This window comes from Rhea americana, unplaced genomic scaffold, assembly GCF_003343005.1.
Source record: "Rhea americana isolate MKP2758 unplaced genomic scaffold, rheAme1 scaffold_2, whole genome shotgun sequence".
Classification (NCBI taxonomy): Eukaryota; Metazoa; Chordata; class Aves; order Rheiformes; family Rheidae; genus Rhea; species Rhea americana.
The window spans coordinates 1137424-1161754 of NW_028186149.1; the positions used below are offsets into that span (position 1 = coordinate 1137424).

Genomic DNA, 24331 nt, shown 5'->3' on the forward strand with positions numbered 1-24331 from the left:
AAAAAAAAAGATTTCACTTCCTCTTGCTCAGACAGACACTCAGTCATAAGCATTTCCACTGGCATTGATTCTACCTATCCATACACTGATTGTTCTATAGAGGCCCATCAGTAGCATTTGCAGAAATAACTAAAAAAGGGAAGTTTCACTCTCAACTCATCGTTGGTATGAAAAGGAGCTGAAAYAGTTTTTGTATTCTAGGCTGAGCCTGCAGGACTGGCAGTCAGAAAAGGCTGTAGCCATTTTAGAAACAAACACCCTTAAACAGAACTCCTGGGACAACACTCACACCTCATAATACAGCGTTAATTCAGTAACAGCTCAAACTAGCTCAAAGTGAAAGGGACATGTAATGTGAAATGGAACCAGTTTCATTACAAAAAAGTTAAATCAAACTTCAGTTGAGATGCTGCCAATATGCTTGTTTTGTCTGACAATCATTCTCCGATTTTAGAAATGTTGTCTGGAGTTGCTGTCTCCTGACAAAGGAACAAAGGAAAACCAACCACAGCCCCATCAGGCACTTAGGCAAGTACTTGAACATGTGCGTAACCTTACAGAGGTCAGACAAATATTCGTGTACGACCAAGTTCAGCATGCTTAGCTGCCTGCAGGCTCGCTGGTTGTCTAACTGCACACAGCACAATTGTACAGAAACCAACTACACTCAGTTGCTATAAAAATGCATCTAGTAAAACAGAATGAGCAAAACAACTCTAAAGCAAAACGAAAACTTATTTCTGGTAACAAGTTCAGCTCCCATYTGACATTAACATTACATGCTGCAATATTTTGTCAGCTCATGTGTTCCTGTGACTGATCACAGGTATGAACCTGTCAGTGTTGCACCTAAGTCAGGCTAAGCACAGACCAGTCAACATCTGTATCTTTCAGTATCTTTTAAAGATGAAGAATAAAGCAAGCAAAGTGAGGTGACCTTTAGCTGCTGCTGAATAATGATAATTGCACACAATCGCTTCATCCTTGGTGAATGAAAGTCCCCCCACCTCCCACAAAGAAAACTGAGCAGAACTCTGAAAATTCAGAAAGCCGTTCCTCAAATTTTAGGTTTGTTCACACAATATTAGAACATTTATGCAGCACTACCATGGGTTTTCACAGATTAAGAACACAAGTACCTGTAGCCTCCTCATGGCTTCAGAGTCATGATCAGCCTTCACTTTGCAAGCCACAAGCAACTGTGCTGTAGAAGCTGCGACTTGTTTGGCAGATGAGATGAGCTTCTCCTCACTAGCGTGGCCTTGTACTGAGGCATTAGCTGCTTCACAGAGATTGCTGGTTGCAGCTGCCACCATTCTGGCCTAGGAGTCAGTTAAAAAAAAAAAAAAGTCACTGTGTATTCTCACAAGATATTTCTTTAGAGAAGGTGATATTTCTCTGGTATTTTGAAGATCAACATGAAAGAAGTTACTCACAGCAGAAATAAGTCCCTGAGACCACTGTCCATCATCAGCTGCATTTGCAGGGATTGCTCCAACCTGAAAAAAACAGTTCAGTGCTGGCTTAAAATGAAACAGAAAACACAGTTGCTTTATCTAGGCTTAGGCAAACAGTACTCCGAGTAAAGATGGACACCTGTGCATGTGCCTCCCCACAACACACACAGTCTGAATTCCCCAAAGCACAAGATCTAACTGAAAAAGAGAACTGGTGATTTGTCCTTGCAAACATAGTCAGAGGCTCTCAGGCATTAATACACATATTGGTGCTACCCAGGGATTTCTGACTGCTTTGYTAAAGGAGTGAGCATCCACAAAACCTCTTCTCCCCAGTAACAGGGTTTTGTTGTTAAAGTGTGTTTCCAGTGCACATCTGCCTGCTCAGGCAGTGTCCAACCTGCTTCGCTGCCTGAATTGYCCTGCTCTTGGAACACATTTAGAGATCCCAGATTGCTGTAACTGAAACTTTGGCCTAAGCAACAGTTTAATCTGTAGTTCCTATTCTCTTGGCCTTAAAAATAATTTATTTTGGTCTCCCTAACACGTTCTGTTTTACATCATTTCTGAACCTCTTCCAAATCTGGCATTATGGCAAGGTACAGAACAGAAAGCTCCACAGGGGAGTCACTTAGAGTCTGCATGTCCAATCAGGCATTTGAGGAAAGCAGCCTATTTTTCTACATGGTTTATCCATTGAAGTGTCCATGGAATCAGCACTGCCGGTGACAACCAGGARAGAATTTTCTTCCCATATCAAATGAATATAATAAAATGAAACTAAATATTACAGTTGGTTCCCCCATGTACTATTTGGCTGGCCTTAGGAGTCTTTAGAGAGAGAAGTTGGAAGATGTGAAACCTAAATGCAGTCTAGACACTTTCCATAATTTAAAAGAAATGAAAATAGGGATTTATATGTAAGGAAGATCCCCAGAGTTTGGGATGAAATTGTTGTGTGTGGCACCAGCACAAACGGGATGCGGTGACCCTATTGTGTAGAAAGCAGTTATGCAATACAATAAAATCACTGAATTTCTTGAGTTTCAAGGTTTTCCTGCCTCATAATCCCCAGAAAAAGCATTCACTGTAGACCACAGATGCAGCAGTCTAAACACTTGCATGCGTGCACCAAAGAGAAAGAAAATGCAGAAGTGGCAGGAGTAGGAGTGGAAGGAAATAAGATAGATCAGATACAACTTCCTAGATTTTATCTTTACTACACAGATGGAAAAAATGCTCAGTATCTTAACTGTCATAAAAATTTCACAAGAGAAAGAAATTATCGTCATTGAAAATTTAACAACCTTTTCAACCATGACATACATCAATTTGCCCTGTAAGATACTTTCACAGTCTTTATCAAGTGATGTGGGAAATCTATATAGGACAAGAACATGTCTGTCATAAACAATTTGGAAGTCTGTCTTTTCCTTAAAATTTTGGTTTGGTTTGAATTCATTATTCCCTTAAGTATCACTGCATTATTTGCTAGCTCCATTAAGTTGATCTTGTGGGCTGCAACCATCAATAAAAAGCCATTTGCTGCAAAAGGTCCCAGGTCTTTCAGCAGGTTATACAAGAGCAGAGGAATGGCTAAATTCAGTAAAGCAGGTTGAACAGATGTGCTAATATGGCAGTGTGTTTGACAGGTACACTTCTATTAAAATCACAAGCTACAGCTTTCCTTTAGCAGAGGGATTAAAGTGGTTTTTAGCAATTTTCTGAGCTTGACTGGAACAGGATGCAAGTGCTGTTAGCGAAGGACACATACAGAAATGTGTCAGAGAGAGCAGTCACAAGAAGCCAAAACCGATACAAAGGGCTCACATCAAGACATATTGTGTAACTCTATACTGGTGGTGTTGAAAAAAGGAAGCTACACATCATAATAAACCAAAGTAAGAGCAGGTCTTATCAGATAGAAGTAGACAGCACAACAATTTCAGTGAAGCAGTAAGGTAGGTTAAAATTGCCATTTTCTTGATTGTTTTCATAGTCACCTTTCAATAGCTAATTATCATCATCATCTTTTATGCATTATTAAGAAGTTCTATAGTTACAGTTTATGGTTGGTCTTTTCAATCAGTTATATTATTGTTGTAAAACAATTGCTTTGTGCTYGTGCTGGAAATAAAGCACAAGCTCTCCAAGAAGCCTGGCCGAACAGGGCAGATCAGCTCTTCTGTGACAGGATCCATGACAGAGTCTGCTCAGAATAATGCTTCAGATGAAATTAGAAACCAAAACTACACAACAAACTGTTCTCACAGGCAACATATCTGTTTGATGTTCAGATTTTAAGTTTCAAATTATATTAACTTGGAGAGGTGTAGGAGGGGGGAGAATAGAGAGGGACGTGAAATGAAATACAAAAACCTGAATCTTGACAAGACGGAAAAAAGACACATGTTAGAAGAACTGTTTATTAAAAACCAGTAAATATTTAGGAGTCTGCCCACTTAAATGTCCCAACTTGCATGCAGGCCTGTGCCCCACTGTAATCAGACAACAGAACACTGAGTGGACACTTATCAAATAGCCCTTTGCTATTGTGGTCCAGAGTGGCACTGTTGACTCTGACATTTGTTTCTGAATCCCTAAATTGCCCTGTGGGGAATATTCATTATTAGCATCAATCACAGCCCTTCACAGAGTTTAATGTTGTTGTGAAAAACAAACCAAACCAAAAAACCCCTCCCCAAAAGTATCTCCAAAACCACCAAAACCCTCCAAAACACAAAACACACAACAACAACAATCATCTGAAAAGCCAAATACCTGACTACACTTGCTGAGTTTAAATAAAATGCAGCTGGGGACTTTTTGGAACAGATGGAGGCCTAGGCTATGTAATCTGATGAGCAATGGCAATATTTATGTTTTAGTAAGTCATTCCAAGCTCCCTTCCTACTGTTATCAATTTGGATATTTTCTTCTCCAATATTGCTACTTGTTCTGTTTACCCACCTTTCCCTGAGCCACCAGTTCTCTCTGGGCTGCTGAAGCCGATTTCACCAGGGCACTGGTAGCAGCTGCAATGGACTTAGCTGCTTCCAGGATCTGTTCTTCAAAATCCAGAGTCTCATCTGCTTGCTATAACCAAAAAAGGACATCACACATTATTCACCAGAAAATGATTTCATTCAACAGAGAGTGGTTTCATCTTCAAGATTTAGGACACATGCAAGTTGAGGCAAGATTTTGAAACACATGAGTAGATTAAAGAAGAGCTACAATACCATTTTCTACAAAGGAATTTCCTGTGGTCTAATCTGGGAGTCAACCGAAGCAGACTTAACAAGTATTAAGTTGCTCTTATGGCTGCTTACATGTAAAATTGAGCATCACACAAAAGATGCCTCAAAAAATGTCTTTAGYTTTCTAAAATATTACTTCCACTACTCAGGACTACATTCAGAAAAGTGCAAGTCTGAAGACGAATTATTGCTTTTATACATAAAAATATATTTGTAGTGGTAAAACAAATAGGATTATTAAGTTAGGTAGAATACTTTATAAATACTTAAAAAAAAAAAAAAGCATTAAAAATGGACAGTGATAAATCTGTATTTTCTCATTCACCTGTACTAAGAAATGTGATGTAGGTACCAAGCAAGTGCATACAGTTAACAGCTTTTGTAAGAGCTGTCATTTCAGAGAGCAGCACTGGGAAGCAGTCCAGTTCAGTCCTCTTGGAGACAGGCAGTTCCAAAGGTCTGTCTGGAACACTTCGGTCATCCAAACGTGCATTTACACAGCACGTGCAAACACAGAGATCAACTGTTCCTAATGAGCTTTCTTGCTAGTTAAAAGGCAAATCTATTGCTCCATTAAAAAAAAAAAAAAAAAAAAAAAAAAAAAAAAAAAAAAAAACTTCCCTGACTTTCTAATCATTTGAACACATACAGAAAGCATTTATCCATCTAAGCATGATTACTAGTTTCTGAATAGTTAATGAAATAGATATAGGGAAATGGTTACAATTGTTTTTCATACGAAACAAAACAGAGTAATTTATTTTGCCTGTGATCAGATCATAAACCTAACAGAATCCAATGTAGTACAACCAGTGGGTGCAATACCACAACAAAATACCTTATGAAATATTGGGCTTTTGAAATACAGGTTTCTTTCAACTTCTGCAAGCAAAGCATTCTTGTATCAAAAAACTAATGCTAGGAACAGGAGCCAAGTGAGCTTTGAGCTAAAAAACAAAGTTTTGGGAACCTGCTAGAAAACTGGGTACTTCATTTGTGAAGCTAAATCCATCCACCTAAGTTTTGCTGATCTGAAAGTAAGTTTAGTTCTCCTGTTACTCCTATAATTGACTAAAAATTCATAACAGCAATTAATTATGAGTAATTACCATTAATTGTGAAATAACGTGTCAAGCAGTGCTTGATCCTACAGCATTTCACAAAACTGCCACCATACAAACTGAAATAAAGTCTGAGATGAAAGCTCAGCATCCATGGACACTAGAAAAACAAGATGATCTGAGAATAAAAACTGATGCGTAAGTAAAGTTGTCTGCACCTTACATTTTTTCTTATCCATTAGGAAAAGACCCACCTAATTCAAAGGAAAATGTTTACACCATCTTGCTACTGGGCTATGCCCCTCAACTGCAGTGCACGTCTGTGTAATACAAGTATGGTAAGATCTTGCTTTGTAAAGTGAGCAAGCCACATTCCACATGAATTACTGGTAACATCACGACTATAATATCTAAGCAGTAATAACAGTGGTCCTGGATTTATTCAACAGGTCAAATCTTATTTATAGAACTCTTACTTCAATCATGATATCACAAAATGACCAAAGAAACCAAAGTGACTATATGGAATTCAGTTTTCTTCAGATTTCTTTTCATTATTAAAATATACGCACTAATAAATTTGATTTAGGTGGACTAATGACTTAAATTGGCTAACATCCAGCTATACTTCTGTTGATATTTCACCTTAACAGACTGTTACTGCCATCTTCCTTTTGTCTAAGGCTTCCTGATGTCAAAAAATTTTCAATTAAAATTATTTTGGATAAAAATTGTCCGGTATCACAAAATATTTTATGCATATTCTTCAAAGGCCAATGCTGCCAGGAATTCAAACTTAAGGGAATAAGCCATTCAGTATTTATTTATTTTTTAAATAAAGGAGATATTATTTGTTCACAGAGTTTAACAAAATGTTCATGGCCACACTATAATCCATTGGACAGCAGTGTACGTGCCTAGATGTTTTCCAACTCACCAAAAACCAGCCACCAAAAAGAGGCTGAGGAAAATAGCTATTTAAACTCTCAGAGTGAGTGAACTAAATATTGCAGGTAAGTGCTAAGCAAATATGACTAGATTGAAAAGGAATGCAAGGGAATCAAATCTGTGTTACTGAGAAGGCTGTTATTCAGCAGCTAAATTGCTGCCATCCTGGAGCAGCAGCTGAAGTTCAGCAGGAAAATGGATAGTTAAACCTTAGCATCTCACTAGGTAACAGTTTTTCTTCAAAACCCTTTTCTACAAAATTAATTTCTTTCCATTTATATTGTACTGAGGGGAGAAGGGGGAAGAGAAATCCCACTCTAGGCTTCCAATTCCCAAATCCTGTATTTCCTGTTGTCTTACAGCTTATTTTATTCCTAGGGGGAAGGAAAAAAACATTTTTTTTTTTATTGACAGTAGAACTTATTTTTGAACATGCCTTACACATTCAAACTGAGGGACTTGTGCTGAGTTGTCATCTTCTCTAACAAGTTCCTGCTTATCTAGTCCTTCCTTGTTGTAACTGGGAATGTTGAAGGAAAAGCTACCTCCTGGGGCTGGTTGCTCATGTAGAAGTGGTGCTCCGTCACCACTGTGGGCACGTTTRCCCACCTGTTCCCTCCTCAGAGCACTCCTCAGCAATAAAGACACGCAGCAGTCCGAGACTGAACAGAGCAAAAGGTCCAACAGGAGAAGTAGTCTTGTTTACTCACTCCCATCATTAAAGATCGCATCATAAATCATCTTAGGTTCACACTCATCAACAGTGTTTTCACTCATCTCAACAGTGCTCTCAACTCATCGCAGTTCACTGCTTTCCCAAACATAAAATTCAGGAGCAATGATGTGATATATGGACAGAAAAATTCACCTTGTAAGATTTTAGCTCCTTGAGAGGGTAACTTAGTTCAATTAAAAAACTGGATCAGTGAGACAAGCAATTAGCTTCTCCCTTCCCCAGCAGCCACCATGAAGATCAGCATTTCTTTTTCCATAAGCTTAAAGTAATAAGCTATTATTGACTGTGTATGGGTATAAATGGATTGGAAAATAAGGTCACCAGAATGGACAAATGTAATAAAATTACTAGACTAGCTACACAGTCTAGTATAAAATATCCTCAAAGTGTTGACTGCACCATTTAAAAATATAATTTCAGATGTTTTTGTACTTCCTTACTTTTAACCACTTTGTTACAGAACCTTCAGTATCAGGGGTAGCATAAATAAAGTCAGTGTCAACTGGAACAAACAAACCCCCAATGCCATTGCTAAATGTTAGAAGTTATTATAAAAGACAAACCATTTTTTTTTCCTTTTGAATCAGCTCTCAGCTTGTATTTCATAAAAAGCCCAACAAGGATAGGTTACTGCACTGAGCCATGGAAAACACAATAACCGTTTCAATGAAAGTCAGTTCTTGGCATGACTGCTGCTCTCTATCATAAAAGGCCCTACACAAATTACAGATCTCTCCAAGAGCGACTCAACTCAGAGGAGCACTTCATGTATATATTCAAAATCAGATTAGAATAAGGGTCTGCAGGAAGTCTTCTAAACCTGTTTGTGAGTGAATGTACTCCTTCATATTGTCTTATACTATGTTATAAACCCCCGGAGACAGGGCAGGACACTGTAGGAATATGTTTGATATATAGTTGGATTAAATAACAACCTAATATATCAAACATATCACACAGAGTCCTGCAGAAATGGCATCCAAGTTTGATTCATCTTGGGAAAAAAAAAGTACAAACTGCTGAAAGCTAACAGCAGAGAACTGTTATTGACTACTAAAGACACTTGTTTTTGAAGGCATAAGCCTGCATGGAAGCATGAAGAAGATACCAACAGAACCAGGTAATGTACAATGCTTTCTGGAGTTGTCTCTCACCTACAGCATAATTTTCCTGCAAGCTTCCCCCCCCCCCCAGTATTAACAAAGCATGTAGCTTTTATTAGACAAAATAATTTTCTTCTTCAAAGAGTTTTCTGGGTTACTTTACAGTCAGTGGCATATTTACAAGTCCAGAAAAAGAGGCAACGTGGCCCCACTGCAGGACATTCAACCCCTTAAAAATGAAAAAGAAAAAAAGATTCCATGCTTAAAATATACATAACTGTTTAAAGGAAATGTAACAGCCAGAACTTGCTTCTGGAACAATATAGTTCTCATTGTTTCATGGATCATCTCCCCACCTTGAATACCRAAATTAGAATACTGAACAGTTTGTTACATGTAGGATTAACAGCATTCAACTTGGGAGAGTCCTCCTCAAAGTACTTGCAAGATACACGCTCTGAAGTAAGATGAACACAAACAGGCCATCACCAAGGTGCTGGGCTAACAGTTCACGCATTTAGAAGGGACCAGATGTGTGAACAGTGGGAAAGAACCTATCTGCTCTGCAACCAGAATACAATCAACTTGAACACCACGTGCATCATACAATAAAACACGGGAACCCGTTATCAAATCCATCTCACAATGACTGCTCTCTGGGGCAGGAATGATTCTCCAGCAGCGGAAAAATGAAGAGATCTCATCCTATTAGTCTAAGACACTAAGAAGATACGTTTGGTGCAAAAATGAGGGGAGAAGGGGAAAAATGCAGAAGCATCAAAAAGAAATTAAGACAGTGGAACTTGATCACAAATGAGCCTCTCCCTTCAACTGCTGATTTTTTTAATAGATTTAGAAAGTACTTAGTAAGTCTTAGTAAGTACTAAAAGTAATAGACATACAGACTGAAAGATCAAATATTTCAAGTCTAAAACAAATCAGTCCCATTCCTCTTTTGCAAAAATGGAAGCTCATCTAAGAATTACAAATCAAGCATCAGTTTAAAAAGGTGAAGATGATGAGTTTTCCTGCAGGCAGATTATTCTAAAATTAACYATGAAGGACTTGGCTGCAAATTCATTTAATAATGATTCTCACCACCATTAACAAGACATTGGACTAGTGGTTTATTCCAGTGGAGAAGATAATTATTATTCCTACATTTCCTAGAATGAGCTTAAGAAAATCAGTTGCATCAATCCAGTTGCCTAGCCTAGGCATTCACACCACAACACCATGTGTGTTGTCAGGCTTGAGCATCAGAAAGAAAGAGCCTGTTCAAAGCTGGGAACCCTACTCTGGGAAGACAGTGGGACAGTAGTAGGTAGCACTGCTCCTGCCCACACCATAAATGCAGTAGAAAAACTGGCATTTGAACTACTCTGTATGATCTACCCAGTATCTTTCATGTGTATTACAGTCCATATTGTGACAAGGATTTAACATCCAAAAAAGGACATAAGGGCTGTTTAATTCCCAAATTAAACAAACAGATGGATATGAATTTGCCTTTCAGAAAGTGACAAATAAATGGACTAATAAATCACAGGCAGACTAGATACTCAAATTAACATGGTAAATGAGAAGCAGGTGTGGAATCAGTATTCACTGGAAAATTACAATGGCCCTGGAGTGGCTTAGATGTTAGAAGAAAAACTGTTTCGTGGTTACCAAGCAACTTGCATATGTTACTGTGCGGTGATTCTACAGAAAAGGTGATGTAGGACTATTCATCTCTTTAAACTCAGCCTGCAGAACTCACTGCTCTGCAGAACCTCATTAGAAGGGACCATTTTTCTTTATAAAAAGATGGATGTACTTGTTATAAAATGCAGAATAAAGCATTTCTTTTTCATGAGCTAATTCATTCCCATCACCAAAAGGAAAAAAAAATGTCCTCAGAAAGAGTGAAGCTACCAAGAGCTAGTTCATCTGATGTTCCTGAATGATGAATACCATCCCTGCTGTGGGAGCAACAATCCAACAGTGATTTTGAGGCCCTGCCTTTTGGAAAGGCATTTTGTTTACTTGGAAAACAACTCTGCATCTACAAAGCAGCTTAAAAACATACATGGATACACAAACGTTTCCTGAAGTCAATTATAAAGCTACAGCACAAATTCCATTTTAAAGGGATACAACTGCAGGTGACATGGCTATTTCCTCTAAAACTTGCCTGTCATTCCGCACTAAGCTACAAGTAGCAATTCTCTGACATCCCGTCCTGTGGACTATACATGGCACCATAAGTAACAGCATCATTGCATATTCCCTCTGCACCACTCCTGAAAACAGTTGGCCTCATTTTATGTAACATCTTCAGAGACACATTTGAAATGACCTGGCAACGTGCAATACCACTGCATTCATAGTGAACCATAATATATTTCCCTTCAGGAAAATTAAAGAATGGCAGCCATACCATGTGACTGATATGATACCAAGGCAAATACACTTCTAGCAAGAAGTGAAAAGCTATGTGTTTATCTTAGAAAAATCTTAAAGGTCTTTTGCATTCTGCTCAATCCCTTCCATATTGCTGCTGCTTTCTCCTGCTATGCTACAAACATTCATATGAAAACAAAGGGCCTTCAAAGGGATTTAACGCAACGATCAAAGGATTTAAAGCAAGTAAGAATGACTTTTCACACCAGGAAAATGTGTTCAGAAATAGAAAAGTAAATAATCAACAGTAATGATACTGTAACTCTTAAGGCATTTCTGACATTTGGCTTTTCTTCCTTTGCTTGTCAGTATCTTGTGCTCCCTAACTCACCTCCTGGAAAACATCTTTTCTAACCTCTTCCTTTAGGGTGAAGTCCCATCCAGCATGCCTTTAAGTGGTGCTAAGAACTATGCTAAGAAAGTGACAAATAAATGGACTAATAAATCACAGGCAGACTGGATACTCAAATTAACATGGTAAATGAGAAGCACATGTGGGATCAGTATTCACTGTACTTTTCATACCATTATTGTGGAGAGTAGTAAACAATAAGCCAAAACATAGGCTGCTTACATCTTGTGTTTTATTAATTTCAAAAGAAACCATGGAGATGGACACTCACCTTTGGCTTGGCTCTTGGTTTCAGCTGCTCTAACTTCTTTGCTGCAGCCTCAATTGATGCTGCAGCCCCAAGTAGCTCTGTCTCTGCAATGACTGTTGGGTCTTCTGGATCCACCCACTCTGTCCCTGAATTAATGGAGAGGAAGACAGTAACTTCAGCGGCCCTGGAAGCTGCCATTCAAACAGGGAGATCTGCAGTCCCCCCGAGTGTCAAATACACAGAGCACACAATACAGAAAGCTCATTTCAGTACCATAAAGGCATAGAATACTATAGCTTCTGCCACTGAGAGCAAAATTTAAGTCAAAACAGAAAAAATATTTAGCAGTAATATTCCGTTATGAAAGTAACTTGATTGAGGACTTGTGGAAGCAAAGTGGCTTCAGAAGGGGTGTTGTCCATGCTGGGAGCAGAACTAGGCATCACTCAACTGTGTGTGTCCAGAGGGTTTCTATCGTGTCTTCCTTCACCAAGTTGAAGGAAGTCCAACAGAATAGTAAAGTGGACATGTTACATGATGACAGATAGTCATCTGCAGCACAGTTCTTGGACTCTCCTGTCAGTGGTTAGAGATGAAGCCAGCAGTGCTTGAAGAAAGTGTGGTTGCTGGCAGTGCGTTCCCAACAGCAGAATGGACAAGGCCAATAGCAGTGTCTGTAGCATGACCAAAGGTCAGCATTTCTTTGTTAGGTTTTTTGGCATTGCTCTTGGCTTAAAGAAATTTTACAGGTCCATAAAAATCAATGCTTGGCTGGTGGTCATCCCAGATTTTTGGAAGTTTCTAATGCATTGTTATTTTCAGTTTCTAAACTTCATTCTATGGGTGACAAGATCCAGAAAGCATTCCTGTTCTGGATTCAGGGAAGCAATGAAATGGTCAAAATCAGACGGGGGAGAAAAGGAAAACAGAAAATTTGAGTTCGTAACAACCAAGGGCAAGAGGAGGAAGTGATCTCAAATGGAGACAGAAAAGGATGGGAAGCTGTGTGTACTAGACAAAGGAAGACTAAGCTAGAATGAATAAACAAAGATAGAAATCTCTTAAGGCCTTGTTRACCTTCTTGAGACTTGATTAGAAAATTTCAGTAACTAACACTAAAACTTCAACTAAAATATTAATTGATGCTAAGGAGCAGTGACTAGGCAGCAGGACACTGGCATTTTGCATCAAGAGCAGCATAAACCATTTCTGAATCACTGAACTCTACAGGAAATAACCTTGAATGCTAATAGATGAACATTACAGAAGCTAAAGAGAGTTTCTGCTACAGGTGACTCAATCACAGGAGAATACAGGATGACTGGTGGCTGTTTATGATGTGCACAGAGAAAGCAGAAGCACATGGAACTGTGAATCTACTGAGATGGCTCATGCTGCTGGTCTTGATATTTCTTTTATCAAATAGCAAAATGTTACCAAAGAATTTTTCAGCTCAAAGGTTATGCAGGATTAAGGAATTCTATATTAAACCCTAATCTTAGCAGGAAAAAAAAAAGTTTTTTTTGATACAGGCAGTGTGTATAAACACTGAAATTCAAACCTGTAAGATTTCCACYTCAAAAAAAGCAATTTTGCAAAGCTGTAGATATTTATGAGATATATCAGTTAGGAAAAATAATTTTATGCATCTGTAAATGATAATTAGAACAGTTAGAAAACATTTGACTTTTCATGGAAAAAAAAATTCTAAAAATCCATACTGTCGTAGAAAAGGATGCCTACAGACAATCAAAAAAGAACTCACATTATAAGAGAAGGAAAAATGTAATTTGATATTAACAAACATGAATTAAAAAAAATTACAGGAAATGAATAACTGTTATGACGAAAAATAAGGACAATAAAAAGAGGCTTTCGAAAAGCATTCAGGAAACAAGATCCTGATACGTGGTTGACTTGTTAATGAAATGTTATGGTGTTAATGAAAACATAAATTTAAAAACAAGAAAGAGTGCAGGAAAGGCTGAAGTACTCAATAAATACACCTGAACAGGGTAAAAGCATAATGTACACGACTGTCACACGAAAAAGAATAATCACATAAATATCTAGAGGCAAATAATGTAAGAAATTAATAACTAATTTCTGTTTTTGAAAATAGATTAGTCAGGATTCTTTTCTAAGGAATGTGTACTGATTTAAACAAGAGTTAACTATGGAAATCCTACAGCCTCTGTTACACAGAGTATCAGACAAATGACTCCAGTGTTCTCCTCTGGCCTAGTTTAGGGAAGAATAATCAGAAATATGAACTTACTAGAAGCCTTTTGGGAGGGAGATTACAACGCTTTATTCAAAACATTTTACTGCAGCATTCTATTAGCTATAAGATCAGAATGCTCAGGCATCTTTAGCTATGAACATTTCTTCTTCAGATTAAACTTTCCAGTAAACCTTGTATCAGATGTGCTTCAGCAGTAGTCATCTAATATTTGTAATGCCAGATCAGCATGTATTTCTCTGCTTATTTATACTTCTTTCTTTGTGAATCTAACTGTCTCATTTAGAGGGTGGAATGTTAAGAGTTCTGGTCCTAGGAGTTTGCCTAGACCACTGGGTAAAAATATTTACTAAAGTAGTCAGTATCTGAAAAAAATACCAATGATCTATTATAAGAGCAATGAACTTTTACTAAGGAATTGYATTCATTGCTCACCTGACTGTTGAATTTATATTTATCTACAAGTTCTTCTGTACAAAGAGTTCAGGAAATCATCCAGACCTAAGTTTTCTTAAGTCTTAGTAGTTTCAGTAACATCCTCTGCTAGGGCAGGACGCGCACAGAAAACCATATGCAGTATGGACCTATTATTTACATCAATGCGAGGGGCTGTGTTTTAATTCTGTAAGATGATGGCATTTGCTTTTACTTGAAATTGGGAAGTGACTATTATTGCAAAGCAAAGGACTTATTTTGATGGAACAAGTAGGAGTGCGGGGGAAGGGAATAATCATCTCATTACACTTCAATCTCTGGTTCAACTGAAAGCCGTATTATATTCTGTTTTCTGCTACTGTGGCTCAAGTGCTCCATTTGATGGATCCATCTCCAAAGGCTGCATGCTCTACTGACGACTTGTCATTGATCATATGGCATAGGAGAGGGCTAAATGGTCATGTTTAGCAACACAGTACAAGCTCTGCAGAAGATGAAAATTCTTCTTCATAACTGTACTGGCAGGGTCACGTAAAGTATATACCCTTTCTGTACTTCTAATGGCTTTGGTCTTCACTGCGTGTGTACAAATAAAGGAACAATCTTAGTGCAGTCTTTCAGTGTAAACGCATGGATCTCTGAAAGGGACTGAGATCATGAGAACATTAGCAACTCATATACAACTGAATACTGGCAAAGAAATTAAAACAATGAAATTAGGTGGTATCAAGACTCCTAAAACATTATAAGAGTTTTTTTTGGGTTTTTTTTTGTTTTGTGTTTTTTTTTTTGCTTACACAACAAAAATGAAAGGTCACCTCTGCAGTAAAAAGCACATTTTGCTGGTAGGCAGCCTGTCTGACTCACCTTTCATTGCTTCTGCTGACTGGATGAGCTCTGTAACAGCCCCAGCAACTCGCTTGGAGAAAGCGGCCAGCTGATGCTTTAGTTCTGGAGTTGGTTTTTGAAGGATCTAAAGAAAAAAAGGTAGCAAGTAATAAAAATTATTTAGTAAGGATTCTAGAGAACACTGGAAAGTTTGCAAGACACGAGTTAAATGAAGGTCTAACATTTTGTGCAGCAATCACCAAAAAAAACGCATGAGTCCGGTTCAAAAAAAAAAAGTGTCTATGATTATGTGGGAGCAAAGAATTACACTGCAAGATGTTTAATGCACCCTAAGAAAGTGTCACTGTCTGCCACTCCTGCAGGAGCTGACAATATTGTCCAGAAGTTCTCAGTGCCACAAGCATCAGGCTTGGTCTCTCCAAACTGTGGGATAAGAACTGATTTTTTTTAGTATTAGAAAGTGTGTATGCAACCACTTTGTTAAGAGACCAATACAGAGTCCTGCAAGCTAATGCTAGCTGCCTGTCCCAGCAGGGGGGAACCCACCAGCAATGGTACACCCAGTGGAAGTGCTAACCATGGGTAAGACCCGTAAGCAGAAGGGAAACACCTCCAAACTGAATTTATCATGTATTAAACTGCTTCTTCAAAGGAAAAACAGTCCATGAACAGTGAAYTTGAAATCTGAAAAATTCCTCTTCAAGGGAAGTCAGACAATATTTGCATTTTAAAGATCACACTGCAAAAAGAAAGAAGAAGGAATTCTGAAAGTTCATTTGTACTCAGCAGTCACTTCTGAGAATAATGGATATACGGGCGTATAGAGCAGAACAAGAGGCAAATTCACATTCAGCTGTGCACTTCCATGCYTCCTTAATGTTTTCAAAAAACTCCCCTCAAAGCAGCTCTGAAAATTAAGTACACATTTCCCATTTTGCAGTCAAATGCCTATACCTTGACTGAATAAACTCAGCTGAACTGTTTCCTTAATTTCGCTTGTGAGACCTCTGCCAGCTGAGGTGTTCCACCTCTCTGAACCTGCCATGCCACCCTGCGGGCCCAGCTGGCTGAACGCCTGCTCCCCAAAGTCGCCCTTGGTGCTGACAATGTTGCAATTGGACAAGGAAATGCAAAGTCTCGAACTGGGAGGTTTGCGCACTGCATTGGTGTAAAGCTAACTTGGAGCTCAGGACAGATGATCCTTTTTCCTTGCAGACCCATGTACAGACACTGCTACACAAGAAAGCAGGAGGAGGTTCTGCTCCGAGCACTGAAACATGCCTCAGTACTGAGACAGAGCACAGGAATATGTAGGAGAGCAGGCCAGTCTTTAACCTTCATAAGAGCACAAGCGGTGCACAGGCGGTGTTTTATATTAATTTGTGCACACCCAACAACCTTAACTACACTGCTTTGTTTTCCATATAGATGATTAGAGGAACATTCCTTTAAGCAGTCAAGTCAGTTTTATGTTATTTGGCCAACACAACCTCTGCACAAAGCCCACCATCTTCAAAGAAATATGGCTGTTGAATACTACTCTTTGGCATCTCAGTGTTGAGACATCCACAAAATCACACCTAGCCTGACTATCAAGGACATGTCAGTGAGAACTTACTAACACTTGTATTAAAAGTGACTACCTCCACTAGTTATTAGAGATTTCTAATCTGAGACAATCTGTATTTCATGGAGTTAAATGAGATAGTTTAGCACATCCACATCTACAGCCAGACTAACAGGGATCAGGAAGCATAAAGATCGTCCGAGTCTGAAATCATCTTGTTACTTTCTTTGGACAAAAGAAAGTAAGTTTGAGGCAGGTTGATAAACTAGCAAATTGTGTACATCAAGAGAATAGCTCAATTAAACACAGAATAAGCAAACAAAACATCTGGATGACATCCAACCCGCATCTCCGCCACAACTGTAATACAGGAGAAGAGGGCAGAAGTCCCTGACTAGAAGTCTGTAATTTACTCAGTTCAGCACTTCTCTGAAAGGGATCTTTTTCCATGTGCTGTCCAGATCCTGTTTACATTTATGTAGCATAACGTAGATGTATTATGTGTTTATGCGACTAGTTCTAGACAGGCTTCTGCAAACAGTCAAGATACTGTTATCATTCCATTCATCTTTCTTTCCACGCAAGCATTATGCTCTTCAATTTTGGTTGTAATCTGGGTCATAGTCAGTTTTTTGAGCCAGCAGGCATTTGGTTGAAGGGAATTTTCTCAGCAATTTAAGGCCTTATAAGTAAAGAGGTTTAAGATAAAGGTCTCTTTCTCCAAGGAAGGGGAACAGAATGTGGACGGTAAGCAAAGAGAGAGAAATAAAATGAGCAAAAACTGATGCAAGTCTTTGATGTCTTCTTGCATATAGTCTGAAACAAGAACCATGACCGAGAAAGGGAGACCAAATCTGTAAAGTTCTCTAAAATACTTCTAAAGTAAAAATGCATTAGACATCTAATGGTAAATCATTTACTACTGCACAGCACCAAAAATGACATTAAGCAGCTCAATCTTTCTTGCACTGTTTTCCCTGCTAGTGGCAAGCATAAGCATAATTGTGACTTTACTTCTATTTTACGTGCATTTTGACAAATTACTTTGATTGTTTATGCATGCTGTATTCTCAGCAGAAAGAGATGCTGACCTGGGGATATGCTGATCTGCAGCAAGTAGGCGCAAATTTCAGTTTAGGAGGCTTAAATATGTCAACTTAAAGCCACTTAAAAATCTTTGGGAGCCTATGAAACTGAGAGCAGAATTTTTATTTAGAATTTTGGATTCTCTGCCCCCTCCCAAAGAAAACAAAAACAAAATTCTGACAGTCAGAGAACTTCTTGCAAGATGGTGCTGACTTTGGTTGCTGGGCTGGCATTGGGTACCGGCCCCTTATTTTCCTGGGATCAAGACCGCAAAAGGGATATAAAAGATATTGATGCGTTCATAAAGATCTCACAGCCTTATTGGTTTAGGGGACAGGCATGTGCCTAATATCATTAATGCTTATCATAGGCTTACAGGAAGATTGAAGTGTCTAATTTTAACTTGGCAGTGGCCATTTTTAGGTCAACAGCCTTACTGCCTCCAGCCCTGYTCCAGAATTCAATCCAATATAAGTACTTCCACTCTTCTTTCTTGCACTTTCAGCTGAAGTGCCGAGTTTGCTTTAGTTTGGTTTTCTGAGTAATCAAATAATCATAATCTTGAGACAAAAAAACATTTCACTAGCAGTCACTATAGGAAAAGTTTAGAGAGATTTTGCTCTTTGGAAGGGATCCAATACATGCACATGGGCTCCTCCTTACCAGCAGGACATGTTCCAGGAGCTCCAGGTAGCCCAGGGTACACTCTGTTCCAAAGTGCAGGGCTCGCTCTCGAACGTCCTCACTCACATCTGGGTGATACGATGCTTGCTGAGGAGGCAGAACAACATTAACACCCCAAAACTGCTCCCAGTAGAGGAAGTCAACAAACAGGATAGCAGAAAGAGCAGTGAAGTGATTTCTCATAACCTGCGAGYAGCATTTGAGCCAGCCATCTCTGTTTCAAAGACACAAGCAAACAGGGCTTGCAAAGCTCCAAGTGCTGAGAAGGGCTTAAGAAACAAACATTCTCTTTCTAGCTCACCCCTCTCTCTGGAGATGCAACAGCTCTCTCTTTCTCAGAGTCCAGTGTTAGATATTGTCAGTATTAGTACCACTCTTTGTACCAGTCAGAAACCAGATACAGATACCCCTGCTGAAAATGTATCACTTGGAAAAGGTCTTGGGGCTGGAATTGGCTCTGAGAGTAAATATACTCTGTATACCTACACAAGTTTTGTGCTAGTGTGACTCTTCTTCTACTCAAAATCTTGAGTATAATTTTGCCATCCCTAAGTGGGTATTTACATCTTTCAGGTTAGAAATGTGTGAAAACCATTTTCTGCCATAAGCCTCCATAGCCTGTGCAGCCTATCCAGAAGAATGAGACCAGGAATGGCCATTTGCTTTGAAGGCCAAAGCACCGGGCTGGACACAGGCGCTCAGCCACCAGCCTGGCACATGGTTCCATCACTGGCGTTCCCTTCTCCACTCTGCAAAACAAGCAGCACGTTTCGCTTTCTTGTACAAAGTTTTGCAAACAATAGATGAACAGTGCTATAGGAATACTAGGATATTATTATTATTATATACGAGGTAGAAAAAAGGCAAAACAAACAAACACTTACCTGCTTTTTACTGTTATCTGTTAAGACATTATAAAAAGCTAATTATGGGCTTTAGCCTGATACAGGGATTTAACACAGCAATCAGATCTTAATACTGTGAGCGCTGCACATTTAAATAGCAAGGAGAAGCTCCAGAACTGGTTCTTTAACTTCAAGATTGCAAGAAAGTGTAATATGTGACACAGACCTGACCAGTTCAACCATTTTATTTGTAATAAAAGTGAAAATTGTAGCTTGTTCAAGCCTTGTATTTCCAAAAACAGAATTCTAGGTCACTGAGGACTATATTTTATTGATCGTAACTGTTGGTTGTTGATAAAAAAAATTTCTTTTAGCGTATCTTCTCACAGAACACCCTCTTCCATCCCTGCAGCCTTATATTTTCAATTAGGACCGAAGATCATCTTGCTGCTCATTTATTATGAGCACTCCCTTGAATCCTCAACAACCCCAGCTAGTACTGGAGGAAGTGCCTGGCATTTAAGCTGGTTTATGGGCTCCCTCTGCTGGGAAGCTTGCAAGGAGCAGAGCATAAAAACACTAGTGCTCATTAGCCACCATCAGCTTTTCATAATCAGTAAGTAAAATCCGGAGGAAAAGAGGAAGGGAGGAAACAAGATTCGATTTTCACTGCCATCAGCATACCTCAAACAAGCTTCAAAGGTCCAAATAATCCAGAACATCTTATTTTCCATTTTCAACTAGACTGAAAGGCATCCCAGTGTTCCGTATGAGCTTATTGCATGTACTCTAGTATTAACTCTTCTGTACTTAAATACTATTGTTACATATGCTATTATAGCAATATTCTGCAAGAGAGAAATATAAACTTCCTTTTATGCTTTGCATACGTAACCAAGGCAGGTATCAGAACACTTCAGAAGCATTTTTAAGGTTCAGAAGATCTTAAAACAAATCCATTCGCTTCACAGCAGATTAAGAGGTCATAAATTCATTTTAGAAAGACATTTTTGTAACCTAGAAACAAACTAAAATAAATCTCATTACAGCAGGTGGGACTGTAATGGAAGTTTTTAGTTTTCCCAGACTTGGACAGTGTACTGGAGCACCTCAAAACTAAACCATGTGTCAAAAGACCCAAGACATTTATTCCCTTACACAGACGCTTCTCTTTGCTATGAACCCTCATTTTCTCTCCATGTGCTTTTCAAACACTGAGGCAGCAGTGCTTGACTCAAGCACTACAATGGGAACAGTCACAGCACAGGAAATCACTGCTTTGRAGGGGACCTTGAGAGCTCACCTAGGCCGCCTCCTGCCAAAAGCTGGGTCCCCATGAAATTCAGACCACATCTGCTCAAGGCCTTGCCCCTTTGGGTCTTGAAAACCTTGAGAAATCTCCTTGAGGAGATTCCATCTCCTCTCTCAGCCCCTGACCCAGTGCTTAATTACTCCCACAGYGGAGCTTCCCACGTTTCCATTGCTGACCTCGTCTCCTGCTGCCACGCAGCTCAGGACGCAGCCTGCCTCGCACCATTTCCCTGCAGGTCGGAGAGGGCTGCAGGTGGGTGCCCCAAAGTCGTTGCTCCTCCAGGCTGAGCAAGTCCCATTGCCCCCAACATCTCCTCGCACACACATTCTGGCCAGCCCCCACCCCAGCTCACCTGCTCCTGAACTCGCTCCTGTGTCTTTCACCTACAGGAGGCCTGAGCTGGACACAGCAGCCAGATGTGGTCTAATGAGGGCAGAATAAAAGCAAACAACAATTTCTCTCAATCTACTGCCTATGTAAAAGTCTAAGCGATTATTCCCTTAAATTGCTTTTGTTTGCTTTTGATGGGCCTTCTATACCACTTTCTTTTCCAACAGTGGCCATTAAAAATATTGATATTACACACAGGTTGGTTCCTGCATAGTCATTATTTTATACAAATAGTTAATAAAGACAAAAATTGTTATCTAAGGGCCTGCTCTAGCCTCCAGTAAATGCAATTACAGTGTTTCCATTGACTTTAATGAGAGCTGGCTTGGTTCATTATATCCCACAGTAATCATCCTATTTTTTTTTAAATGGTATCTGCTCATAAATGTTGATGTAGTGAAGACCTCTGTATAATTACATATAGTAGAAAAAGCACAAGCATGTATACAACTACTAAGAAGTGAAAACCTTTACATGACTTTCCTTATGCAGATTGTAGTGAAATGGAACTTAAATTTAAATTAGTGACAGCAGGGAAGTCTGAGCTGTGTTTTACACAATTCTACCACAGCTCTTGCGCATGCACACACAAACTGTGTTTTAGCCCAAAGAACATCAGATCCTGATTATTTTCCATTGCTTATTTTACGGACTAGCTTCATCATACTGTGAAGGAAGAAAAACTGTCTGTCAAGAATCACAAAAAACAAGTTGCACTGGGTTGTGCAGCTTTTATGGCATAGTGAGGCTAAGACTACTGATTCTTACCCTTAGAATTCAAGGGCCTTAGCCTATCATGGAAATGCCATGTTCAGTAATTAGTTTATGGAAATTAATGCTGTACGGTATCTAATTCCCAGGGTGAAGTTTTTAGGAATAGGACTTTCTAAATATGATCTTGTAAAACCTGTTTATTTATAAGTTTTATTAAATGAAATGGTTATTTTGTCCTACGTTTTGGTGGTGCATACAATTAGTATTCCTCCAGACTCTTATTTCTGTTTGTGCAATAACCTCTCGACTTTAGGGAAACTAGAGAGATCAAATCAGATCTGTTAGACTAAGGGGGCCTTTATCTTTACTATTCTAAGTCACATGACAGGTAGTTGGCCATTATTCTTGAATTCTTCTTACTTACTTAGATTACTGAAGCCCAATTCATAAAAGAATGAATAGTCCAAGAAGGATTTCTTTTCAACATACTGTTACAGGTAAGTAAAATGATTTCTAGTCACTTTCCCCCTGCAGACTGCTTTGTGAAGCAATTTCCTGACCACTCACAAGTGCTTTTCTAGCATCCCAGAGCTCCATCGTTCAGCTGGTAGAAAGTTTCCTCTTGTAGGTCACAAGCAATGCATAAACTACAAAACCATTACAARAACTGTGAGCAATGTAAACATAAGATTAATCCTTTAATATTAAAGGTCTAAAAGCATGMATGACACTGTATATTGTACATGCACTAGTTTATATATAAACACTTCTAGAAACAGATGATTTTGGCTGCCTGTTTGGAGAGATCCAAACAAACACGTCTACACTAGCCACTTCCCAATGACAAAGGATACTTACTGTGTTTCACCATCTGAGTTGATGTCTTCTGTCATCATGTTGCACAACTACAAAGTGTTCTAGCCTCTGTCAGAAGCTTCAACTAACCGAATGCTGCCTAAGACATATTAGGCTGGAATATTTTTCATGTAATTAGCATGGTTGTTTGATTTTCAGATGCAAATTAGAGCTATGTTGTTTTGTTTAGCTTCTGAGTTTATGGAATAGAGAAGGTAGAATCAAAACTTGAAGCAGATGAAGAGTTCAAGGATTGTTAGATGCTAAAAACTCAGCAAGAAAACAAGTCAAAATAAAAGCTTTCCTTCAATGGTTTTGTATAAAAACAATTTTAAATTACGTTAGAACTTGCACTTTTGTATGATGATTATGTTAAAGAAACAAAATCAACCCCTTCCATCTTGCTAATACTAGGCAAAAAGGTCCTCTGGGATTGACTCAGACAGAGGATTTGAGCAAATCTGCAAATTCACACACCTCTCACACAGCATCATTATTTTCCTGCCATTTTTCACATATTCCAGGTATAAGTAAGTAAGTATCATTTACAAAAGTACTATTACTTTACTTCTCAAGACTGAAAGAAGTAAGTTGCTCAATATGGGTTTCATAATCCTGACATTTTTGTATACTGCCAAAAACGTTATACTACCAGAACAAAGCCAAATGAATAGTACGCCATTTATATACCACATATACATGCCCTTGCACACAAGAGTTCTGGAAATCTGTTTTAGAAAGTTGTCCAGCTCATGCAACTTTAGAAAAAAGAATATCAGTATTTTTAGTGCAATGGAAAAAACGTATTTTTCAAAAAAAAAAAAAAAAAAAAAAAAAAAAAAAGCAAACTGGCAGGTTTTGTTACAGTGGAAAGGACTACTAAACCGGGACCTGACTGATTCCTTTCACCAATGGACTCCTAGAATATTAAAATCATATTTTTGACCCTAGGATTATTCTTATATGCTACTGTTTGCACAGACTCTCTTCTAGTTTAATGAAAGACTGTAGAAAATAATGAAGTCTCAGGTCAATAAAAACTTCTCATTTCCACCAAAATAAAATAGTATTAGGGCTTTTTGTGGCAAAGCACAGAAAACCCTTCCTGGTACAAATATTACCTTAAAATCATCAAAACTATTAACTTTCTCAGCTGCAAAGTAAAACATTAATACATCGGAACAGAAACCAACATTCAAGGGACTTAGAGACAAAAATGAGTCTTAGGCAAGGAAGTGAATCATTACCTTACAAGCTGTTAGCATGTCAGCTACTGCTTTGCGGCTCAGATTCGCTGTAGCAATCACATCCTCCTGTCTGCATGAGTTCCCAGCTGCAACAGCTTTGGCAGTTGCCATGGTGATGCCTTTCGTCATCCGAATTGATTCTTCAGGTGATGATGTCTTTTCTGGAACCTCCTTTGACTGAAACACCTGGAATTGAAAGCARAAGGAAATCCTGATCCCCTTCAAGTCAAAGCAGAAGGGCTCAACCCTTGAAAAAGAGGCAGCAACCAGAAACAGCCTTCAAATGGCAGGAAATTAGAGATGTATTTGGAGTAGTTTGATATCATTCTTGCCTGTCTTGAATCTGGTCCTGATAAGCCTGCACACCTACAGAACACCTACAGACAACCCCGAGAAACAGTAAGCTGGGGAAAGCACGCAGTGAAAGGTTAACCCATTCCTGTCAAAGGACGGCTGCCATTTAAGCTACTTGGATCAGTTTTTACTGTCAGCT

At 38.8% G+C, this 24331-nt stretch overlaps 1 protein-coding gene across 2 annotated transcripts in view; it reads right to left on the minus strand.

The window, feature by feature from the left end:
- The window catches only part of TLN2 (talin 2), a 215958-nt gene that overhangs the window by 4618 nt on the left and 187009 nt on the right, over window positions 1–24331 (minus strand). For both annotated transcript variants that reach the window (XM_085303277.1, XM_085303278.1), the window contains exons 50-56: window positions 23839–24024; window positions 18455–18562; window positions 15157–15262; window positions 11634–11758; window positions 4428–4553; window positions 1437–1499; window positions 1140–1322 (exon numbers count right to left, since the gene is read on the minus strand). In XM_085303277.1, coding sequence (XP_085159403.1) covers window positions 1140–1322; window positions 1437–1499; window positions 4428–4553; window positions 11634–11758; window positions 15157–15262; window positions 18455–18562; window positions 23839–24024 — 897 coding nt within the window. The remainder of the gene's footprint in view (window positions 1–1139; window positions 1323–1436; window positions 1500–4427; window positions 4554–11633; window positions 11759–15156; window positions 15263–18454; window positions 18563–23838; window positions 24025–24331) is intronic.